General features: G+C 42.6%; 1 protein-coding gene across 1 annotated transcript in view; it reads left to right on the top strand.

Annotated features, from left to right (window-relative positions):
- Positions 1–501: 501 nt before the first annotated feature.
- Positions 502–21,407, top strand: part of ADAM10 (ADAM metallopeptidase domain 10) — a gene marked incomplete in the record, with an annotated part of 1,900,398 nt that continues 1,879,492 nt past the window's right edge. Inside the window, 1 exon segment of the mRNA XM_044078896.1 lies at positions 502–732. Within this exon segment, the coding sequence (XP_043934831.1) occupies positions 681–732 (52 nt within the window).

Consider the following 21,407-nt stretch of genomic DNA (forward strand, 5'->3'; position numbering starts at 1 on the left):
TCTTACAAAAAAAACAATCTACACTGGTACTTAGATACGTTACCAATATATGTAACGGTAACCCAGTACAAATTGCAGGAGTCATTACTGGGCACATTGCCGGTGCAGCGAAGAGCACTACTGGCTGACATCAAATATTAAAACTAATTTCATGAACTTTAATCATACTTAGGAATCGAGTCCGTTCCCGCCATGGTAATAGAAATCCAAAAGACTTGGAGAAATTAAAAAAATAATAATATTTAAAATCTATCCTTAATTTTGTTATCTCCATTATGTTTGGTTTTGTCCAGAATTCTAGTGCTAACAGATTGGGAGGTATGTGTGAAAGAGGGGGTTTTGAGATGGAAAGTAATTTTGTGACTCGCATGTTTAAAATAATTAAAAAAAAATTCTCCAGCCTACTTATCTTACAAAAACTCAACAAGATCTCTGTAAAAAGCGGTTACTATGCGCCGCTCCCTAATGTGTTTTGTAACTCGAGCGTAGGGGGTTGGTTTAGGAAGGCCGCCTCGTCTTGCGTGACGTCACTGTACGTCAGCGAAGAGTTGTCCGCGATATTCAGGGAAGTGGAGGATTGAATTGGAGTGGAATCGGTGCTTTTTAGTTGGATTTTTATTATTCTCTTGGATTAGAAATAGAACGGTTCAATGCTGGTCTCTTAACAGTGCGTGTTAAGAATGACATCCCTCCATTGGATTTTGTTGCTGTTTTGTGCAGCATGCACAGGAGGTAAGAGAGAGTTGTTGGTTTCGATGTGACTGAACTGGAAAGGTGAAGACGTCTGGGGAGGGGGCCTGCCCTGCTCAAGTCGGTACTGGTTGTGCAGCCGTGACTCTCTGACAGGACGTGTGTTTCTGTGCAAGTTAGTGTGGGCGCGTGAGGGATAGGCAGCTGCGCCTTTGTCATCGTACTTTTGTTTCGCTTCAGCACTTCACAGAACGGGCGGCAGCCGTGGCCGTGTGAAGAGCACAGGCTGATATAATGGGATGTTATCTCGGGAGAGTACATAGCAGAATGCCAGAGGAAATGGTGTGCTAGGAAGGGGCATGAACAGTAAAACTAGAAATAACGTTTATTCACCCCCACCCGTGGATCTAAACTGATGCCACTCACAGGCACTTGTAGTGGTGATGTTAGTTGTGAATTGTTTAGCTTCAGGTTGTTAAACGTAAAATTGCTTAAACGTAAAGCTAAGTGACACCGGCTGATGACAAAACCAGCCATGACATATGTTATGAAGTGGGATACACCGACTGATAGTTGTTCGTTGAAGTTCCTCTGGCTGTTTCTGTGTCGTTGTCGAATGGTGTTTTGTTGTATGTGTTATGACCCGTGGACAGCTTCCCTTCATTTAATAATGTTAACTGCGAGGCCCGTAGCCAGGAAGCAGAAGGCTGGTTTAGGAAGTATTTCCCTTTATAAGAATGTGAGGTATTGCCGACAGGTATCCCTTAACTCTTTCGGGTAGGTTGGTTTGGGCAGTTGTGTAGAATTTATTTTGCAATCCGTGTTATTTACTGTATCTGTCGTAATATTTTAAAGGATTACATCTCTGTCCAAATGATAGTCTCGGTGCATTTTAGAAAGAAAACTGTATAGGTTAATTTTATTGGGTTGTTGTCCCCCCTCAGTGTTCGATGTGAGTAGGGTTCCTTCCAAGGAAGTAGGCTGCATTCAAGTTTGCAGTGTAGCCCTTTGGGTTAAACACTTGGACATTATACTACCTCTGAAAGATGCTGAATAAAGTACCCTAGAGTGAGTCTGGCTGCACATTGTACTTTGCATGTTAGAAACGCAATTTACTTGTAGTAAGTAAACATTAAGACCGGTCACCCCACACATTGGTGGTAAGGCAGAAAACTGTTAGTACATTGGCCTTCTGTATGTAGTAGGTGTAGGGCTGGCATATGACAGTTGTCAGAGGAGCCTTATTGTGTCTATAAAATGTGTATGTTTTACAACTTTTTCTTTATGTAACAGTTAAGCTCTTCATGTGCATTAATGTACTTAACACAGTTGATTTTTTTTTTCTGATTATAAGCATGTACACATTTTACTACATTGTCTTATTAGGCTTTGTGTTAGTATTCATAAGTTAAAAATTGAGTACAGGCAAAAGTTGACTCTATTCATAAGTTAAAAATTGAGTACAGGCAAAAATTGACTCCTTGACTATGTGTCTTATTAAAAATGTACTGTAGTTAAATTTGGTAAACAAAACATTTTCCCCATAGGATAGGTGACTGACTGACCCAGTGAAGACACTGTTTACATGTCTTTTGACCACCGTGTCCCCACGTAGTTAAGAAAGCCCAGTATTTGTTTCATTTAATATCCAAAGGTGTCTCCTTTAGATCCAGAGAAGTTTTGATTTTCTTTTACTCGTATCTCATGTTGTTGTATCTTTCGGCTTTTCCTGGTTAGGGGTCGCCACAGTGGTACTCCGGTCCGCTAATGATTGGCAGTAGATTTTTACATACCGAGTTGCCAGCTCTGACGCACAACCTTCAACGAAGGTACGCCCATTCACGCAGGTCTCCGCACAGAAGACGCTTTAGCTGAGAATCTAACAGAATAACGTCATACTGTGAGGTGACAAAACGCTACTGCGGCACCACCACCGCAGAGTTACTCGTATCTCATGAGATGCATTATTAAATATAGTGCCCCCTTTAGTATTTCCTTTGCCTGAACCTGTCCCTCTACTAGAGAGACCTCAGAAGTTCATAACTACTAACCAAAATGTATTCTATTGAAGATCAATGTTGGAGATGCCATATCAAGTTAAAAGCAGATTGGCAGCATGTTTTTTATGAATATATATGTCTTAATATGTATTGGAAGTCTATTATCTATTTTTTTCAGACTGTGTATAATGATAATTTTCAATTAACAAAGTCTTTAATTTTATTCAACTCTCCTATACCAAACTGTGTACCAAAAAAGACACTAAAATCTTATGGTCACTATTGGCAATCTCATGCAAAATCATAACTATACATTGGAAAAATGAGACTTCTCCTACCTTCAGCGAATTTAAGAATTTAACATCAACAGTTGCTCGCATGGAACTATTAACAGTGAAGAGCAGAAATAAAAGATCTACATCTTACCATTACTCCTGGATGAAAGTACTGGAAATATTTGAAAAGATCGATGGAGATGTATCATCTTATGTTTCTAATTTTACATAATATAAAATTTCAATGTTATTTGAATAGATGCCAATGTAAATAGTTATACAATGGATTGAAGTTAGTAATGTTTTAGAATTATAAATGTTATTTATCTTTATTTCATGTAATGTTTTTAACAGATCTCATTTGAAATAATAAAAAAATATTTAGTGAAAAAAGAAGTTCATAACTAAACGTTCCGAGGCCACTGATCTTTTAGTTACTGGGTCAGACTGTCAGCAGCCCCAGTTTCTTTCTTTCAGATTCTTCTGTTGGGGAATGTCTAGCCTTTTGAGACATGAAGGGTCTGTCCCTCTTTGATCTTTTCTTCCTTCACAGAACAAATGGCTGCTGTAATCCCAGGCTAAAGGAACTAAACCTTCATCAATAAATAAGATGTGTTGAGTAATGGATTGACATCCCAACTTATCCTTACTTCTGGAACAAACTTCCACTATATGTCAGGCAGAGTAGTGTCCTTACTTTCATGGTAAACTAGATAATGGGGTTTGTGATGTCAACCATCAGTCTGTCTTGTATTGTTGTCCTTGATGCTGGTGGGAGCTTTTGACTGAGGATTGATGGGTAGGCTTGTAGAGGGCTACATATAGATTGCTTGGCACATATGAACCTTTTATTGTACAGGTAGTGTTTGGTAATACTTTGCTTTCTTCCCTTTTTATTGCTTTATTAGATTTTTTTTCTTTTGTTTGGAGGGTTGATTGCATTTATGACTTTGCAGTACTGCAGAACCAGGAAGCTGCTTATTGGTGTGGTGTTCTGTAAATGTAGACTGGGTACTTTAAATGAACTGCCTTAATTTGCCATTGATCGTACAAGGTATGTAGTGTTGTAACCATAATATAAGCTAGTGTCTTCAAATCTAAGAAATAACTTCATTATGTTATTCATAATGCTTTGTTGTGTAGGTAGAATGCCATATCCCACGTGATGTTATTTTAAGCGCAAGAACATAAACATAAAATACATTGATGAGATGAGAGAAAATTTAAATGTTGGAGAAATAAAACACATTTTTTGAAGGTTGTTATAAATAATGAAATAATAAATGTTTTTAAAGATGTTACCTGTTCTTTAGTGATGACAGTACTGGAGTAAGTCAAGAAGGGTTAATCAGGTCAGTCCTGGAGTAAATTTATTGGTACCTATCCAGTCCATGTTTAATTTTAAGGGTGCAGGATGCTGCTTTGTTTAACTTGCTGAGGGAGTTTGTTCAAGGTGTGAGGTAGGATTGGATGCTGGAGGAGATCTAGTTCTGGTAATATTGGAGCTGTTGACCTTCAAAGATACAGAAGGTCAAGGAAAATGGGGTCCCTAATGGTGTGGAACAAAAGGCATAGATCACACTACAAGAGTTTTTAAGAAATCGCGTAAAGGATTAAAAAGACTAGGCAAAATTATAATTAAAAAAAAAACTGCGAAACCGGAAGTCGTTTTATTTAGCAATCCATGCGCCTTTCCTGAAGGTTATGTATAGAAAGGCTCATCCTGAAGGGGGTGTTGTAGTTCATATTTGGCCTTAAGCCTACATACAGAAGGATAGTAACTTTTTTTCACTGGGGTGATATGCCTTTAGATGCTGTGCTAAAAATAATTTTCTGACTACCTTTGCTACATGTTGCTCAGAGGATAAAGAATTACTGACCTATGTACTGAGATTACTACATTACCATTTTGATGTGAGGGTATTTGTTGTATTAAACTTTGAGAGGAAGAGTTGTATACCAAACATGAATACTGCAGGTTTTTACTCTAAATTTAGCCTCTTTTCTGTATACTATTTGTTTACAAGAGTTAGCCCCTGCTTTAAATAATTGGTATCTGAGGGGAAGTTTGACTAATGTTTAGTTTGCAGTAGTCTGTAAACATACTTGCACAAAGGTTCCGATTCCCCGTCTACAAATCGGAGAAGTTGATGCTGAAAAGGGTGGGTCCTAGTACTGAGCCCTTGGACACACCACTGCTTACCTATATACTTTTTAGAGGAGGTGCTTGCCACCTTTAACTATGTGGATTCTCTTTCCTATGTGGTGAGGTGGGTAGGCAACTGAGTTTTCTTGTAAAGAACTTTGCTTCTTAATGCTAGCATGGGCAAATCCAATTAAGTTGTGTGTACAGAATGATTGTCTGTAGCCTGCATGATCTTCTCAAAGATGTTGTCCAAGTTGAATAGGCAATATCCTCATTTTGACAGAGCCAATCAGATGTGGGTCTAATTTGAAGTTTATGAGGTCAGATTTTGTTCTGTGGCTTTGGAAATCAGACAAGTCAGGGTAAAAAAAAAAAACAAAAGACTGTAAGACTGTTTCCTACCTTTCCTGTAATTAGTGTTCCAGATATAGATTTTCTGTATCCAGGACTGTGTGTAAGCTTCTGAGCCCCCAAAGCCTTTCTGTGTTGGAGGGAAGCCTTCTAGATTATCAGTGGGAGTGGTAAGCACTAGGTAATCTGTCTACCGCATAAGGAGTGGTTCTGGCCCAGAAATTGTAGTTCTTGGCTGTTTGGGCAATCTCTTCCATCTCTCTCAACTTTCTGATTTGAAAGCCTGCATTTGCACTTGTTTCTGTCCTGTCACTCGTCTAGTGCAGATACAGATTCTCAGATACAGATTAAATTTGCTTGTTCATGCTCAGCACTTGTTCAGAATTTGTAAGCACTAAATAAGCTACTAATTACTGTAGTACTCTGTCTTCCTCATTACCTAGAGGAAAACAGTTTTTGTACTTACTTTTCTCACTTGCTTAGAGAAAAACAGCTCTTGTTCATAGGTTCATAGGTTCATAGGTTTATACTAGGCTATCTGCCCTAAGGCATTTATAAGCCTAGCCCAAATTATTGTGGCTTACGCCACCCCTTATATGAAAAAATACTGTGCCCATTAGTTTGTTGTGCCTCTGTCCAGCAGTGACCCAGAGATGATTCCCGGGGTAAACCTACGATCTCCCATCCACAGGTCTAGATTTCTCTTGAACAGAGTCAGCGAGGTGCTCTGCCTCACATGGACCGGGATTTTATTCCACAGCATAGGGAGTCTGAGTGATAAATCTATCCCTCCAGCACGTCCTATTTATATCCGTGCTAAGGTTTAAGTCGCTTGCTCTAGTGGTTTTGGTGGATTTGGATTTTTGAGGTGGAGCATGTCCATTAATTCCGGGTTGGACATGGCCTTGTATGTCAGGCACATGTCACCTCTGAGCAGACGGTATGCGACTGAATAGAGCTGGAGTTTCTTCAATCTGGCAGCATATGACAGATTTTGGAGTCCCTTTATCCTTTTGGTGAGGAACTTTTGGGGCCTCTCCAATTGCTGCAGATGTCGGGTGAGATACATCCCGAATGGGGCATTGTACTCGATCATTGGTCTGATAAGTGAAGAGTACAGGGGAACAATGACCTCACTAGATCTGGATGTGAATCCCTTCATGATCAGGTGGGCAATGTAGAAGGTCTTTCTAACCACTTTAGCAATGTGAGTGTCAAAGAAAGGCCACTGTCAACCTGGGTCCCCAGGTCCCTGATAACCTCTTCTGTGCTTAGTGGATTGCCACCTATATGGTAGCTTGGGGTTACCTTGTTTTTCCCGAAGGGTATGACTATACATTTTTGGCGTTTAACTTCAGGCCATGGCTCTGGCACCAGCTATCTGTTTCCGTGAGTCCCTTCTGAAGGATATCAGTGTCCGATGCACTTTCCACTATGGCCCAGTTTGCAGTCATCTGCAAACTTTGTCAGCCAAAGTCCTCCCATGTTGGCCTGTACTTCTGAGAAGTAGATGCCAAACAATAGGGGCCAAGGACCGAGCCCTGTGGGACACCACTTGTGACCGCTTGGAGTCTGACACAGCGCCAGCAACTCTAACCCTGTGGGTTCTGTCCTTAAGCCAGTTTGCAACCCATCTTGTGACATATGGGTTTACATTTAAGCTGGTAAGTTTTTCTACAATACCCGAGTGGGGTATTGTGTCGAAAGCCTTTGCAAGGTCAAGGTAGGCTGTATGGACTGCCTTTCCTCATCAATGGCCTTGGTGACTATTTCAAGAAGTCACCAAGTTCAAAAGGCATGATCTTCCCTTGACAAAGCCAAACTGGGTCGGGTCCAATGTCTGCAAGTCCCCTATATCTTTGTTTATGAGCTCCATTATGATCCTCTCCATAGCTTTGCAGACTAGACTTGTTAAGCTTATGGGGCTGTAATTACCAGGGTCCGTGAGGCCACCTTTGTGGAGTGGGACCACAGTTGCCGTGACGCCACTCCTTGGGCACGTATCCTGTGGTAAGGCTGAGATTAAACAGCTGCCTTATGTGCGGGTTTAATTCCTCATTTAGCTCGTGTAGCACACAGCCGGGGACACCATCCGGTCCCATTGATGCTGTGTTTTTAGCTTTAGAGAGAGCAGCTTTCACCTGCGCATTTGAGATGTCCGGGAGGCTACACTCGGCTGGGATAGTTATCTCTCCTTTAGGGGAGAGGGGTGAAGTTTGCACTGAACCTGTCTGCCAGTATGTTGGCAATGTCTGTGGGTTCAGTGATTTTTGTATCATTTTGGACTAATTCTGAGCATATCTGTGAGTTTCCACCCAGGTTCCTAACATAGCTGAAAAAGGCCTTATGATTGTCCTTTGAATCCATGGCAATTTTTCTCTCAAAATTGGCCTTAGTTGATTTTATGAGTGCTCGTAATTTTTACTAATAATGATCAGGGGTGACTTCCCTTTTATGGATTTTGTTCTATCATGTAATAGCTTTCTCCTCTTATTGTAAAGTTTGTTAATGGCTGGGGTCCACCAGACTGGACGTTTGCCCTTTGTGGAAAGAGTCTTGGTTTTATTTGGGATTGCCTGATCCATGCAGTCCTGGAGGTGTTCATAGAAGGCATTTGTAAGGGCTTCCGCAGCTTGGGTTGTGGTTTCCTCTGACTCAGGGGCCTTGAAGGATACCACACCAGTCTTGAGTAGTGTGAAGTTTGCTTTAGAGAAGTTCTTCACTATGGTCTTTTGTTTGGGGTGGGGCGGGATGTGGATTTCCAGTGAGATTAGTTTATGATCAGATCTCACCAATGAGGGATATACTTCGGTGTGGAGCATTTTGTCCCCATGTTTGTGACAATGAGATCTAGTATATTTTCTCCTCTCGTGGGAACAGTGACTAGCTGTTCCATGGCATTTGAATTTATGAACTCCAGGAACCGTTGGGCTAGAAAGTTAGGGCTTGAGTAATGTTCCCAGTCTATATTCGGGTAGTTGAAGTCACCCAATATGATGGTGTTTGGAGATACATTTATACCCTCCAGTGTCTTCAGGAAGGCTGTGTGGGGTTCCTGAGTTTGAGAGGGTGGCCTGTAGCATGCTACAATTTGTAGAGCAGTTTTGCCTATTGTTAGTTGCACCTGGATGGTTTCCGAAGCTTCATGCGTTGCCACCAACCTGGAGGTGTGAGTATCCTTTATGAATATGGATACACTACTCACTTTCCTCACTTATCTAGAGGAAAATAGTGTTTTTATTCAGGCATGTCCAAGGGTCAGCTCCCAGTGTTCTCTCCTATCTGATTAATCTGGGCATCTTGAGGCAATGTAGAAATTGCCTCATGTACACTGACAACCCTCTCCTCCTACCACCCAACACTACAACCTGTGAGAGATGCACTTATCTAGCCAAACTGGAGGTAAAGCTCTCTCTAACCAAGACTGAACTTGACAAGTCATGAGGAGAAGGAAAACATTTGCACCACACCACACTCATCACATAGTCTCACTAAATCTATACCACCAAAATCCACACACACTAACACAAAAACATTCGCAGAGGCTCTAATTAATAATCTGCCTAAGCAACAGAGACCTCCAAAGCAGAAATGCAAGCAACCTCCATCCCCCAACACAACCCAAATGACACATAGCCCACAGGCTCAGTGTGCCACTCAACCACAGCCAGTAAGGCAAAACAATGTACCCAACACACTAGTCTTAGGTGACTCTATAGTCAGGCACACTGATGTCCCACTCACCAGGCTAGACAAGGAGAAGGTTACATTAACCCACACACTCAGGTCACGCCACACCAAGTACAAATATGACTCTGTCATTGTCCATGTTGGTGTGAATTACCTGAGACGTACCTCCCTGGACTACATGAAAAGAGACATGGAAGAACTCTCTGGTCTTATAGCCCAGGCAGGTATGACCCTAGCCCTGAGTAGCATTCTGCCATCGCCCAGAATGATACCACAGTACAAGGACAAAATGATTGACTTCAACAATTGGTTAAGCTTCTGGTGTTATTCTAAGGGGATCCATCATCTGTCTACTTGGGATGACATGGTCGACAGACCACGATGCTTTGCACAGATGGCCTGCACCTGTCACCCCTGTGATTCCGGATACTGGCTAAGGCTCTTGCTACCCCTATAGTGCCTTTTTTAGGCAGGGTTCAAATAAATTCACCACCATAACAGGAACAGGCAAACAACTGAAGGTAATGCTACTCAATGCTAGAAGTCTAAATCTTAAAATGCATTCACTCGAGGCACTCCTTAAAATGGAGAACATCGATATCTGTGCAGTGACTGAGACCTGGTTCAAGGCTCCAGAGAGCACCCCTGCACTACCAGGCTATAACTCATACCATACTCTTTGGCCATGTAACCTGGACCGAAACACCAAAGGTGGAGGTGTGTCCATATTCATTTAAGGATATCCACACCTCCATGCTAGTTGCTCAGCATAATGCATCCGAGGTTATACAAGTGCAACTAATTCTGGGCAAAACTGCAATCCAAATTGTAGCTTGCTACAGATCCCCCACCATGCCCCAGGATTCCCACTCCTCTTTTCTTGATGTACTGGAAAATATTAGGGTTCAACCAAACACCCTAATAATGGGTGACTTCAACTACCCCACCATTAACTGGGAAAACTACTCGTGTACCAACTCCTTAGCTAAACGCTTTCTGGAATTCATAAACTCCAATGCCCTAGATCGACTTATCCACACCCCCACCAGGGGCAACAATATCCTAGACCTAGTCATTACCAACATGAGTGACCAGTGTTCCACATCTGAAGTCAACTCCTCGTTGGTCCGATCCGACCATAAGCTTATCACCCTTGATATCCACATCCCGCCCCCACCCCTATTAAGGAAACCACAGTAAAAACATTTCTCCAAAGCCAACTTCATGCTTCTTAAGACAGAAGTGGTGAACTTCATGACACCCATGCAGATGGACAATACAGTTACAACTGCTGAATCCTACACAAATGCACTCTATAAGCACTTACACGAATGCATGGATCGTGCTGTCCCAAACAGAACCAAGACGCTATCCTCCAAAAAAATGAAGCCAATCTGGTGGTCCCCTGCCATAAACAAAACTGTACAACAGAAGGAAGAAACTTTTGCAAAAGAGTAAAATCCCATGAGTGGAGGAGCTCCCTGGTCATCCTCAGTAAGAAGCTGAGATCCCTTATAAGATCCTCCAAAGCTAGCTACGAAAACAAAATCGCCACTAAATCCAAGGACAACCAATCTAGATGGAAACACCCAGATCTGCTCTGAGTTACAGCACAAAGGCATGAAAATTACAGAACCAACTGATATTGCCAACATCCTGGCAGATCGGTTCAGTGCTAACTTTACCCCCCTCTCACCCCCTAAAGTGCCCATATCTATACAGGAAGAATACAGAGTCCCTGTAATCACAACTACGCAAGTAAAAGCTGCACTCTCTAAAGCCAAAAACACAGCATCCATGGGACCGGACAACATCCCAGGCTGCGTTTTACACGAACTTCAGAACAAACTGGCTCCCCACTTAAGCACCATGTTCAATAATAGCCTCGCATCAGGCTTTGTGCCCACTGAATGGCGCACAGCAACAGTTATCCCACTCCACAAAGGGGGAGCCACCACTGATTCTGGGAATTATTGATCTGTTAGCCTGACGAGCCTGGTTGGCAAGGCCATGGAACGTATCCTCATTGAACTCGGAACTCCTAAACCAAGACATTGGTAACCTCCAAACTCTGGATCCCACCCAGTTCGGGTTTGTGAAAGGCAGATCATGCCTCCTGAACCTGATCGACTTCTTTGAGGCAGTTACCAAAGCCGTGGATGAGGGTAAGGTGGATCACGCAGTCTATCTTGACCTCGCCAAGGCTTTCAACACTGTCACCCATTCTGGAATTATAGCTAAACTCACTAAACTAGGTATAAATCCCTATGTCACAAGATGGGTTGCCAACTGGCTCACTGACAGAACCCACACTAGAAAAGTTGCAGACTCCAAATCTGACCTCAGGGCAGTGACAAGTGGAGTGCCACAGGGTTCCATCCTGGGACCTCTCCTGTTAGCCTGTACTTCAGAGAAGTAGATACCAAACACAGAAGGCCTCTGGCTGACGAAGTTCGCAGATGACTGCAAACTGAGCCATAATAAAGTCCCCAAATGGTGTGAACATCCTACAGGAGGGCCTCACTGAGTCATGTGCCTGGTGTCAGAGCCATGGTCTCAAGCTCAGTGCCAAAAAGTGCAGTGTCATCCCCTTTGGTAAATACTCTGTATCCATGAACTACCAGATAGTCAGCAATCTACTTAACACAGAATGCGTGATAAGAGACCTTGGGACCCAGGTGGACAGTAATCTCTCCTTTGATATTCACATTGCTACAGTAGTCAGGAAGTCCTTCTACGTGGCACACCTCATCCATAAAAGGGTTTTCATCCAGGAAAAAAAGATGTAATTGTTCCCCTCTACTCTTCACTCATTAGACCCATTATAGAGTACAATGCCCCTTTTGGAATGTACCTCACAAGACATCTGCAGCAGCCGGAAAGGCCACAGAAGTACCTCACAAAGAGGATTACTGCCCTCAAACAGATGCTCTACACTGACTGCCTCAAAAACCTCCAGCTTTACTCCGTAGCATATCGCCTACTCCAAGGTGATCTCTGCCTAACATAAAGCTATGTCAAACCCAGTGTTGTTGGACATGCTACACCTAAAGAAATCCCAATCCCTCTGAGCTACACGCTCTAGGGACCTAAACCTTGTCACCACAATAAACAGGACACGCTGGAGGGATAGATTCCTGTCCCAGAGACGTCCTATACTCTGGAACAAGCTACCCATCTATGTCAAGCAAAGTTCTTCATTAGCACTCTTCAAGAAAAATCTTGATGAGTAGATGGGAAATAGGAAATACACCCCGGGGATCACTTCTGTGTGTCTGCTGGACAGTGGCACAGGAAAATAACTTTCTTGGGTGGCGTAAGCTATGGTACCCTGCTGGCTAGGCTTATGTAGGCCCTTGGGCCGATAGCCTAGTACCTACTTATGAACCTATAATTGTGGTCCACCACTGCAGTTTGCCAGTTTTCAAAATTAATGAAGATAAACAAAGGTTTTAACTATATTTACCCACACAGATTGACTCAGCCATATCCAAAAGTATGGGAATGCAATATTATGAAGTATTCAAGAGTATAGAGTAGAAAGGCTTCTGCTGTTGTAGTAATGATATATTGGAAGAGACTAAAGCAAAATATAATGCAAAAAACTGAGAAACTGAAAGCTGTTTTTTGTGGCTATGGACAGTAAAATGCAAGCGGTAAAAAAGTTGTCCCTTTAGTTCTATATACAGATTGGTTATATTTTTATTAACTGTAGGAGAAACTGTGGACATGGAATTTGTTTAGGAGGGGAACATGACAAAACTGAAGGATCAACTTATCCGATTTAAAATAGTACAAGGTAGTTTAGGATTATCTGATTTGAAGGGATATTTTAGAGCTGATCTGTTAAGGCTGATATACATAACAAAAGCAGAAGGCTATATTGTATAAAGTAGAAAGGGATGACAATGAAGCAGAGAGGAAGTTCAAGAAGTAGTGTGTGGGATTTTAGATGCATATCCTTAAATGGAATAATCACCACCATGCAGAATATTATATTTATAAAGTAGCAGAAAGTATTCTAAGAGATAAGCCAACACAGGAAACGAGAAAGGAGAGATTACCAATGGGGTACAGAAAAATGGGCAAGTGGGGTGAGGCCAAGAAGACGTCTGGACTGCAGGTTAGAGACCATCTCCTACCAGGGATTGATATCGGAGGATAGCAGTACAAAAGGGATAGGGCATTTTTAAGTGAGTGGCCTACTGTTTTATAGAATTTTTACTCTAATCTAGAACCGAAGCTGCTGTTACAAGGAGGATAATTGGTTGTGCATATAAAATATTGCCTGATAACTATAATAATTGGAGTAGGTTAGAAAAGATTGCTCTTTGATCTCTCTCCAGTTTACGACACAGTTGGAAGACACATGTATGGTTCCAAGTGTGCAACAAAGCCCATGAAGTTTAAGATTTTTGCTTTAATGTCTTTGCCATAGGAATTTTGTACCCCAAGCAGACTTCAAATAATTTTTCCTTGGGTTGATAGCAAATGTTGATGGTGTGATGTGGAAGAATGAGATGAGTTTTAACACGTTTTTTTGGAGTGTAATGAGTTATTAGATTTCAAAAACTGAAATTCTCAAATTCAGAATTGTTGACTGCAGGGATTGCAGCCTTTTGCTTTCAGGGAGTAATTTTCCTACAATGGTGATTCTCATTCTTGATTTGTTGCAACATCGCCAATTTCTTTTTTAATTTCCTGTCTTCTCCTTCACTGAAGATAGGGATGGTTGGTTTGCTATCAAATTCACTGGGTTAAAATTGTGTGTGTGTGTAAATATATATATATATATATATATATATATATATATATATATATATATATATATATATATTTTTTTTTTTTTAAGGTAGGTATGCTTTTCAGCATAAGTATGCACACAAAAGCAATGATTTGTTTCCTAGGTCTCTTATGTAACTGTTAGGGGATGCAGAGCAGCTTTTCTTAGTGAGGATGGGACACTGTGTGGTTGTTGTCTTACTGCCTTTGGATCAGTAGCTGTAATCAAATCGCTGCACACTTACTTGCCCTGATTTGCTTTTTATTTATAAAATATGGTGATGACGTTTTAATAGGAGCATGATATTCTTTATCGAAGGGGAAGAATTTCAGTTCCATTATAATAAAATTGGCTTGACCACAGTGGAATTAAAGGCCTGAAGACATTTTAAAAACTACAGTCTGAGAAGCAGCTGTACAAGTTTAGCCAGGTGCATGAAATGTTGTGGAAAGTATGCAGAATGCTTTTTAGGATACATATCTAGCTATTTGTGCAGTAGTACTTTCTTGTTTAGTGTTTGAAAAGAAACACGTCTTGAACTACAGGCATATATTGAAGTTTATTCTGTTCAGAAGTTTGCTCACAACAGCTGATGTTTGAAGAACATGGTTTATTGGCAACTGTTCAATAAGTGTATGTTATGAATTTGTTTTGGGGGGGGGGCTTCTTGTACTGTAGGAGGATGAGGGTAACAAAGTAGTGCTTGTAGTACATTTTGGAACTTGGGATTGAACTACTGTTTGTACTGCTAATGGTACAGAAGTATTGTAGAATGGATTTTTGCCTTTACTGTAGCATATTTAGACTGATGTTTGTTAACTTCCTTTAGGTGTGTGCTCTGATTTCAGTTCCTATTATTTTGTAATGTAGAAGATGTGGTCTGTCTATAAATGCATATTGTGTTTTTGAAGAAGATAGGTGGGCTGCCATATGGAGCTAGCATTTTGTTGCTCTGTTTCAGTCGGCTCTGAATTCCACTAAGGCTTACAACTGTATTCTATTATCTGCAGAATTTCATATTCAAAAGCTGCACCCCCCATGAAGTACTTTTTCTCATCCTTAAGTTGAGATGTTCTTCTGTTTGCAAACCATATCTGTTTTTCAGTGTCCTCTATAACACTCATCTTCCTGTTTGTCCTCAGTACGTGGTGTCAGAATCCTTTTCCTTCTTTTGTGTTTTCACATATGTGTCAAACCTTTTTTTTTTCCATCTCGCAACTGCTCTGTTTGACACCATCCTGGTAATCGTGTTTTCTTCCTACTATACTAATTTCTCCCTTGTCTGGGTTTTCCAGAACCCTACATAACCTATCTCATTGTCATGCAGAGTTAAATAATGGCTTCAGCATCTATGTTATGCTGTCCCTATCTCGCTTTCCTTCTTGCTGGGTCCAGAGCCGATCCTCGGCTCTGACTTGGCCGCATTCTAAAGCTCGAGATCTTCCACTGGCTCGAGGCTAGATCCTATCGCATCATACCTGGCAAGAGTTATACAGATCTTGTTTGCCGCTTGAAGCTTCAAGATTGCTGGAGACTTGCTTGGGCTCAATTTCCGATTTTTTTTCTTCTATTTTTGCTTAAATATCATAATTTTTTTACAGGGAAGACTTTACTGTAGGTTAGTAGTAGTTAGTTTTTATTCTTAGGATACCACCTATCTCAGTTTGGTTGTTGTTGCTGTTCAGGCCATAACTTTTCCTTCAGGCCTACAACCTCCCACTTACGAATCCATTTTTAGTTAGAGGATTCACTCTTTGCTTTCGACTCCTTTTGTTTAGAGGGTTTCCTGTTATTCCCTCCTCCTCCCCTTTTCAGCTTAAGGAGTTAGCCATTTAAGTTAGAGGCTCGCCTCGGTTGTGGGAGTTGTCGTTTAACTTAGAAGCTCTCCCCCTACCATTATCTTCTGTTTAATTAAAAAAAAAAAAGGGAATTTAGATATAGTGCTATTGTTGTTGTTTGTTGTAGAGTGTTATATTTCTTCCTTTTTTGCTACTTGTAGCTCTGGTTTTGTTCTGCTGGTTGCTATTTGTACTACTCAGATATGTTCAAAGAAGCATCCAAAGGATCCAAGCCTTCTGGATTCAAAAAGTGCAACTCTTGCTCCCAAAAAATGTCCCTGACTGACGGACATACTAGCTGTGTTTATTGCCTGGGAGCAGTACACCTGCAGGATTCATGTTTCATTTGTCATGCATTCAGTGCTAGAGTCCTCTAGGAGCGTAAGAACAAATTTAATTTTGAGAGGTTTATTAAAAGGGTCCTTTGACACATCAGTGGAAGGGAATCGGTTAAGAAAACCAGACAAAGCTTCCAAATTGACATATTTGTCAGTTCTGACCTCAGAGCCGTCGAAGCAGAAAGACAAATCTTTAAGTTCGTCAGATCCAAAACCTTTCCGGTCTGGCAAGACTTTATCTCCTGCGGTTCCATCAGTGTCCTCGGAACCGTCTAGGAGTCACAAAAGAACAAGGTCTCCTTCCTTGAAACTGGTGCAGTCCGCTCCACAGTCCCCGCTTCTCCAGTCTGTCATGGACAGTCACCTATTGTCCACCCACTCCTCTCTGTAGTCCAGGAGCCTTTCAGATGATGATGTGGAGAGGGTGGTGAAGAGGCTACTTAAGACACCGACTCTAGCAAAAATCTTATTGAGCCCAGCCTGTGTGGATGTGGAGCTGACTACACAACCTTTCCGGATAGTTTATTCCTTCTTCGACTCACCTGAGCTTGGAGCCGGAGTGCATGGAAGTTATTGTGGTGGAACCGTCTGTTCCGCAAACCTCCGGTCTCTCTGTTCCAACATCCGCTCCGATCTCCTCGATACCGCCTTCTATCAAGGGATCTGGGGGCCAACACTCCCTCGTCGGCTGAGGGGTGGGAGTTGCATCGGACCCTTGTCCAATCCTACTCTACCTCTTGGAATCCTACTCTCCCTCTTGGAACTTCTGCGCAGGTGAGCTCTGCTCCCACATCAGTCGCGGAGACATCGCCCTCTGTACAGGAGAAGTCTCTCGACTCTTCAGAGCCAGGGAACCTCTCGGGCTGGGATCATGGTGCCTTCGAGGTGATGAGGAGTGTGCTGTCCTCTCAGACAGCTCCTCCGTTGGCTTCAGCTACTTCTCCCCCTACAGAGCCAGTGTCTTCCTTCTCACCACCCCTTCATTCTAAGTGTAGGGAACCAATGCCCTAGGACCCCCCTTCTGAAACCTCCCCAGAGCACCCTTCTGAGGAGGTCCCTCGAAAGAGGACATGTAAGAGGAAGCATTTGGACTCCCTTGAGTCTCTGACATCGGACACGGACTTGGAGGACTCTGGTCCCCACTGTACCCCTCCTGAGGATGCCTTATTCTTGGACATCATGGAAATCCTCAAGCAGAGGGGTGGCTAGAAGCCCCTTTCCCCTTCTGAAAACGAGTCTGTGTACCTGAACGCATTCGGTTCTTGACCCTCCACCTCTTGGGTGTCTTCGCCCTTCGACCTGCTGCTAGGGGTAGTAAGTCGAAAGGTGTGGAGCTCCCCAGAATCGATGGAACCAGTTCCACGGAGGCCCAATTAGTTCATAGCTACACCAGACGACAAATCTTTCCTGAACAAGGGCGTGCCATTTGATGCTATGGTGGTGGCGGTGACCACAAAGTAGGAATTAGCAGAAACCTCTACTTCTGTCCATCCGCCGAACAAAGTCCTGTGTGATGGACAGATACAGGAAGCGTGTCCCTTCTTCAGCGGCCTTTACCTTTAGGTCACTGAATTATTTATCCCATTTTACCCGTCTCCAGAGGGATCTTCTGAAAGAGCTAGGAGATGCCCTACAGCAGTGGTCTCCAATCTTTTTTGCACCAAGGAACTGGTAACAATGTAAGACAATTTTCCACAGACTGGCCAGCGCGCGGTGTGCATAATAAAGTGCACATTTATTTATTTGACATATGTTTAACGAGGCTGCCCGACAGGGTTGGAGAAAAGCTCAAAAGTACAATAAAAAGACAATTGCCAAATAAAAGTGTACATTCTGCTTAACAGCATAACATTGATCTACTATGGTTGAAAGGTAAGCAAACCTAATGGTAACCTTATTAACTTTAAGTTTATAAGAGTAATATTTAAAATGTCCAAATTTTTTCCCCTAGTTTTGGTCTTTTTCTCATAAAATTGTTGTTTTCTGGCAAATCACTGGCAGATCATTGAGGATGAAGTCAGAAAATAATGACAGACATTTGAGTTTCATACTTCATACCCTTCATAAAATTCATGCTGATGCAAAACCTGCATTTCTATCAACTTTCTAAGTTTGTAAGAGCAGTACTTGTGTCCCTATTTTGTACCTTTGTACCCCTATTTTTGGCTTTGTCCAGATTTCTTCATCTAAGAGGGTTAAAGGTATGTGTCCAGTGGTATGGTCCAGACTTGCACAGACCTCATTGCTGCTGCTGCCAGGGATCACTCTCACTCTCTCCCCCGTGACACACACACAGTCTCTTTTGCATTCATTCATTCATGCATGCATGCTCTCACTCTTTTCCGATCTCTTACACACACAGCCACTTCCTCATTCATACCTGCATTCCCTCACACATCACTCTCACTCTCCCGATCAGACACACACACAGACACACAACCACTTCTTCATTCATTCCTGCATTCACTCACACATCACTCTTACTCTCACTCCCACATATCACACACCCACTTATGCATTCATTCATACATCGCTGTCACTCTCCCAGTTTCACACCCACATGCCACACAGCCACTTACACATTCATTCATACGAAAATCCATCCCAGATGTGCCACCCAATCTAAGGGAACAAGCAACCCTAGAAGTTCAAAAGTTGCTAAGAAAACGAGTCACCCAAGAAGCTCCCGCAGACCAAATTGGATCCGGAGCTTACTCAAGGTTCTTTTTAGTACCAAAGAAAACGGGGGACTGGAGGCCCATTTTGGATCTCTGCAGACTCAGCAATTCTGTCAAGAAGATAAAGTTCCGGATGGTGAAAAGACAATTGGATATGCTATTGTGCTCCATCAGTCTCTAGGATGCTTACTACCAAATCAGGATGGACAGGAGATCCAGGAGATTTCTACGCTTCTGGCTGGGAGCCAGTCGCTACCAGTTCAGAGCTCTGCCCTTTAGCCTCAACGCAACCCCTAGGGTGTTCACCAAATGCATGGCAGTAGTCACAGCTCATCTGAGGCATCTGGGATTCCGGGTGTTTCCATATCTAGATGAATGGCTCCTTACCGCCACCACTGAGCATCGACTAACCCAGACAAAGGGACACCATAATCCGCCTCTTCTGTCAGCTAGGCATTGCTATAAACTACAAAAAGTCTCCTTTCTTGCCCTGTCAATATGTTACATTTGTAGGGACAGATTTAGATACCAAAGACATGATAGCAAAATTCTCTCAGGCGAGGTGTCGACCATTCGACATCAGGTTGCAATCTTAACTGGGAGGAAGAAGACTCGAGCAAGTTTTGTTTTAAAAGTCCTGGGCTCAGTGGCAGCAGCAGTAACGCTAGTTCCCTTGGCGCGCTTCCACATGAGGTTATTACAGTGACTCCTGTTTGCTCAATGGTCCATGCAGAATCTGCCCATGTCCCACAAATTTCTCATCACGGAGACCTGCAAGAAGGAGCTAAGATGGTGGCTTCAGTCTACGCAGCTGACAATAGGCAGAGACCGTTCATCATCCCCCCCCCCCACCTTGCATAGCTTGTTTCATCGCCGGGGTGGTTACGCTCCAAGTCCATCAGAACTGTATATTTTCTGTGGGTTCTTCCTGCAAGTATGCAACTTTTTTTTTTCCTCCTCTTAGTATTGAAGTCCACCTGTACAGTGTCTACTATGTCTTTCTGTAGACCTTTTTGGTTCGTGATTACTAGGAGTCATTATATTATCAGCGTGTAAGCTGATCTTGCAAACTGGGACCAGTCATTGTACCCCCCCCCCCAAGATGTGAACACCCTTCAGGAAGGTTTAACACACACACTTGGTGCCAAAGTCATGGATTAAAATTCAATACCAAGAAATGCATTCTAGTACCTTTTGGGAAATTTGTCACCCCAGGTTACTGCGTCATCAGTAAAACACCCCTAAAAGTTGATAAGTCAGCGATCTGATAAATCGTGTAGATGGACACGTTGGTCCAAGGCTAGGTTACTAAGGTGCTAAGAAGATGATCTGTGTTGCTCAACTTAATAAGCAAGGGCATGTGTCTCGGTCTAGAGATTTCATCAGATGCATCAGAGTATAATGCCCTTTTGGTATGTTCCTGACTAGATGCATGCAACAACTAGAACACCCCGAAAGATAAATTTATAAAGAAGAACAGATGGAGAAAAAGGTGTCCTATGCTGATTGCCTCAAAGCCCTGTCTCTTTATTTGGTTTCATACAGATTTCTGAGCAGTGATTTTTACAAGGCTTCTCTGGACCCTGTTTTTATGAACCTTTTGCACATCTGCAAAACAAACAGCATCAGAACTACTAGGTTAAGACTCAAGTTTTGCTTGCGACATAATAGGACATGTTGGATGTTGCTCAGAGAATTTCCATTCTCTGAAACAGGCTCCCCATCCATTTGAGGCAGAGTTCCTCCCTGTTTAAGAACAATTTGGACCAATGTATGGGGGATAGGCACCAGACGAAGGGTGACTTTCCAATTTCTCTGGACAGAGGCAGTCATCATTCCCTACATAAATCACATTTGTGGGTCACATTTGGGTTGCACGGCTAGGTTTATAAGGGGCTCTAGTGGTCATTATCCTAGTATAAACTTGTGAACTTATGAATCTTGATCCTCAGTTTGGTGTAGATATGTTGAACAGTGATGGGCCACAGTTGAAAGAAGGGTTGCAGTGCACTGCTTGCTGATTTTATTCTGGACAGTACCCTTCTAGTAGCTTTTCTGCTGTTTCACTAAACTCGTTTCCAGTTAAATCCCAACATTTTTGACAGACTCCTCTTTACTTCAGTGCATGATGTCCTTCAAGGATGCATCTGCAGTCATAACAAATGGGCTGTCCTGTCGTCAGGCAGCCCTTCGGTCGGCCGGATTCCAAAGTCTGGGTCCGGCTTCGGCTGATGTCGCACTTCACCCGACGTCATCTCTGCTGGTCTTCGGGTATAAAGGCTTCAGCCGACGCCATTTTCCCCAGTCTTTCTTGCCGCGTGGCGCCCGAAGCAGAAGCTGTTCGCAAGTGCCGGTCGGTCAGATCCAGAGATTACTACTACCGAATACTACTTCGAAGACTTCTAAAAAGCTAAGTACCCCGTTGGGGACTCATAAATAACTGTTTAACTTGTGGGAAACAAATACCTCATAAAGATTTCCACTCTTACTGCCTACCTTGTTTAGGCCCAGACCACGACATAGCAGCCTGTTTAGCCTGTGCTTCCTTCAACCGACGAACACTTAGGCGTCGGTCGGAGTTTGCTGAACAGTTTTTCGGCTCAGATTTTGCGTACATT

Source organism: Protopterus annectens, chromosome 7.part1 (genome assembly GCF_019279795.1).
Source record: "Protopterus annectens isolate FY-2018-M chromosome 7.part1, PAN1.0, whole genome shotgun sequence".
Classification (NCBI taxonomy): domain Eukaryota; kingdom Metazoa; phylum Chordata; order Ceratodontiformes; family Protopteridae; genus Protopterus; species Protopterus annectens.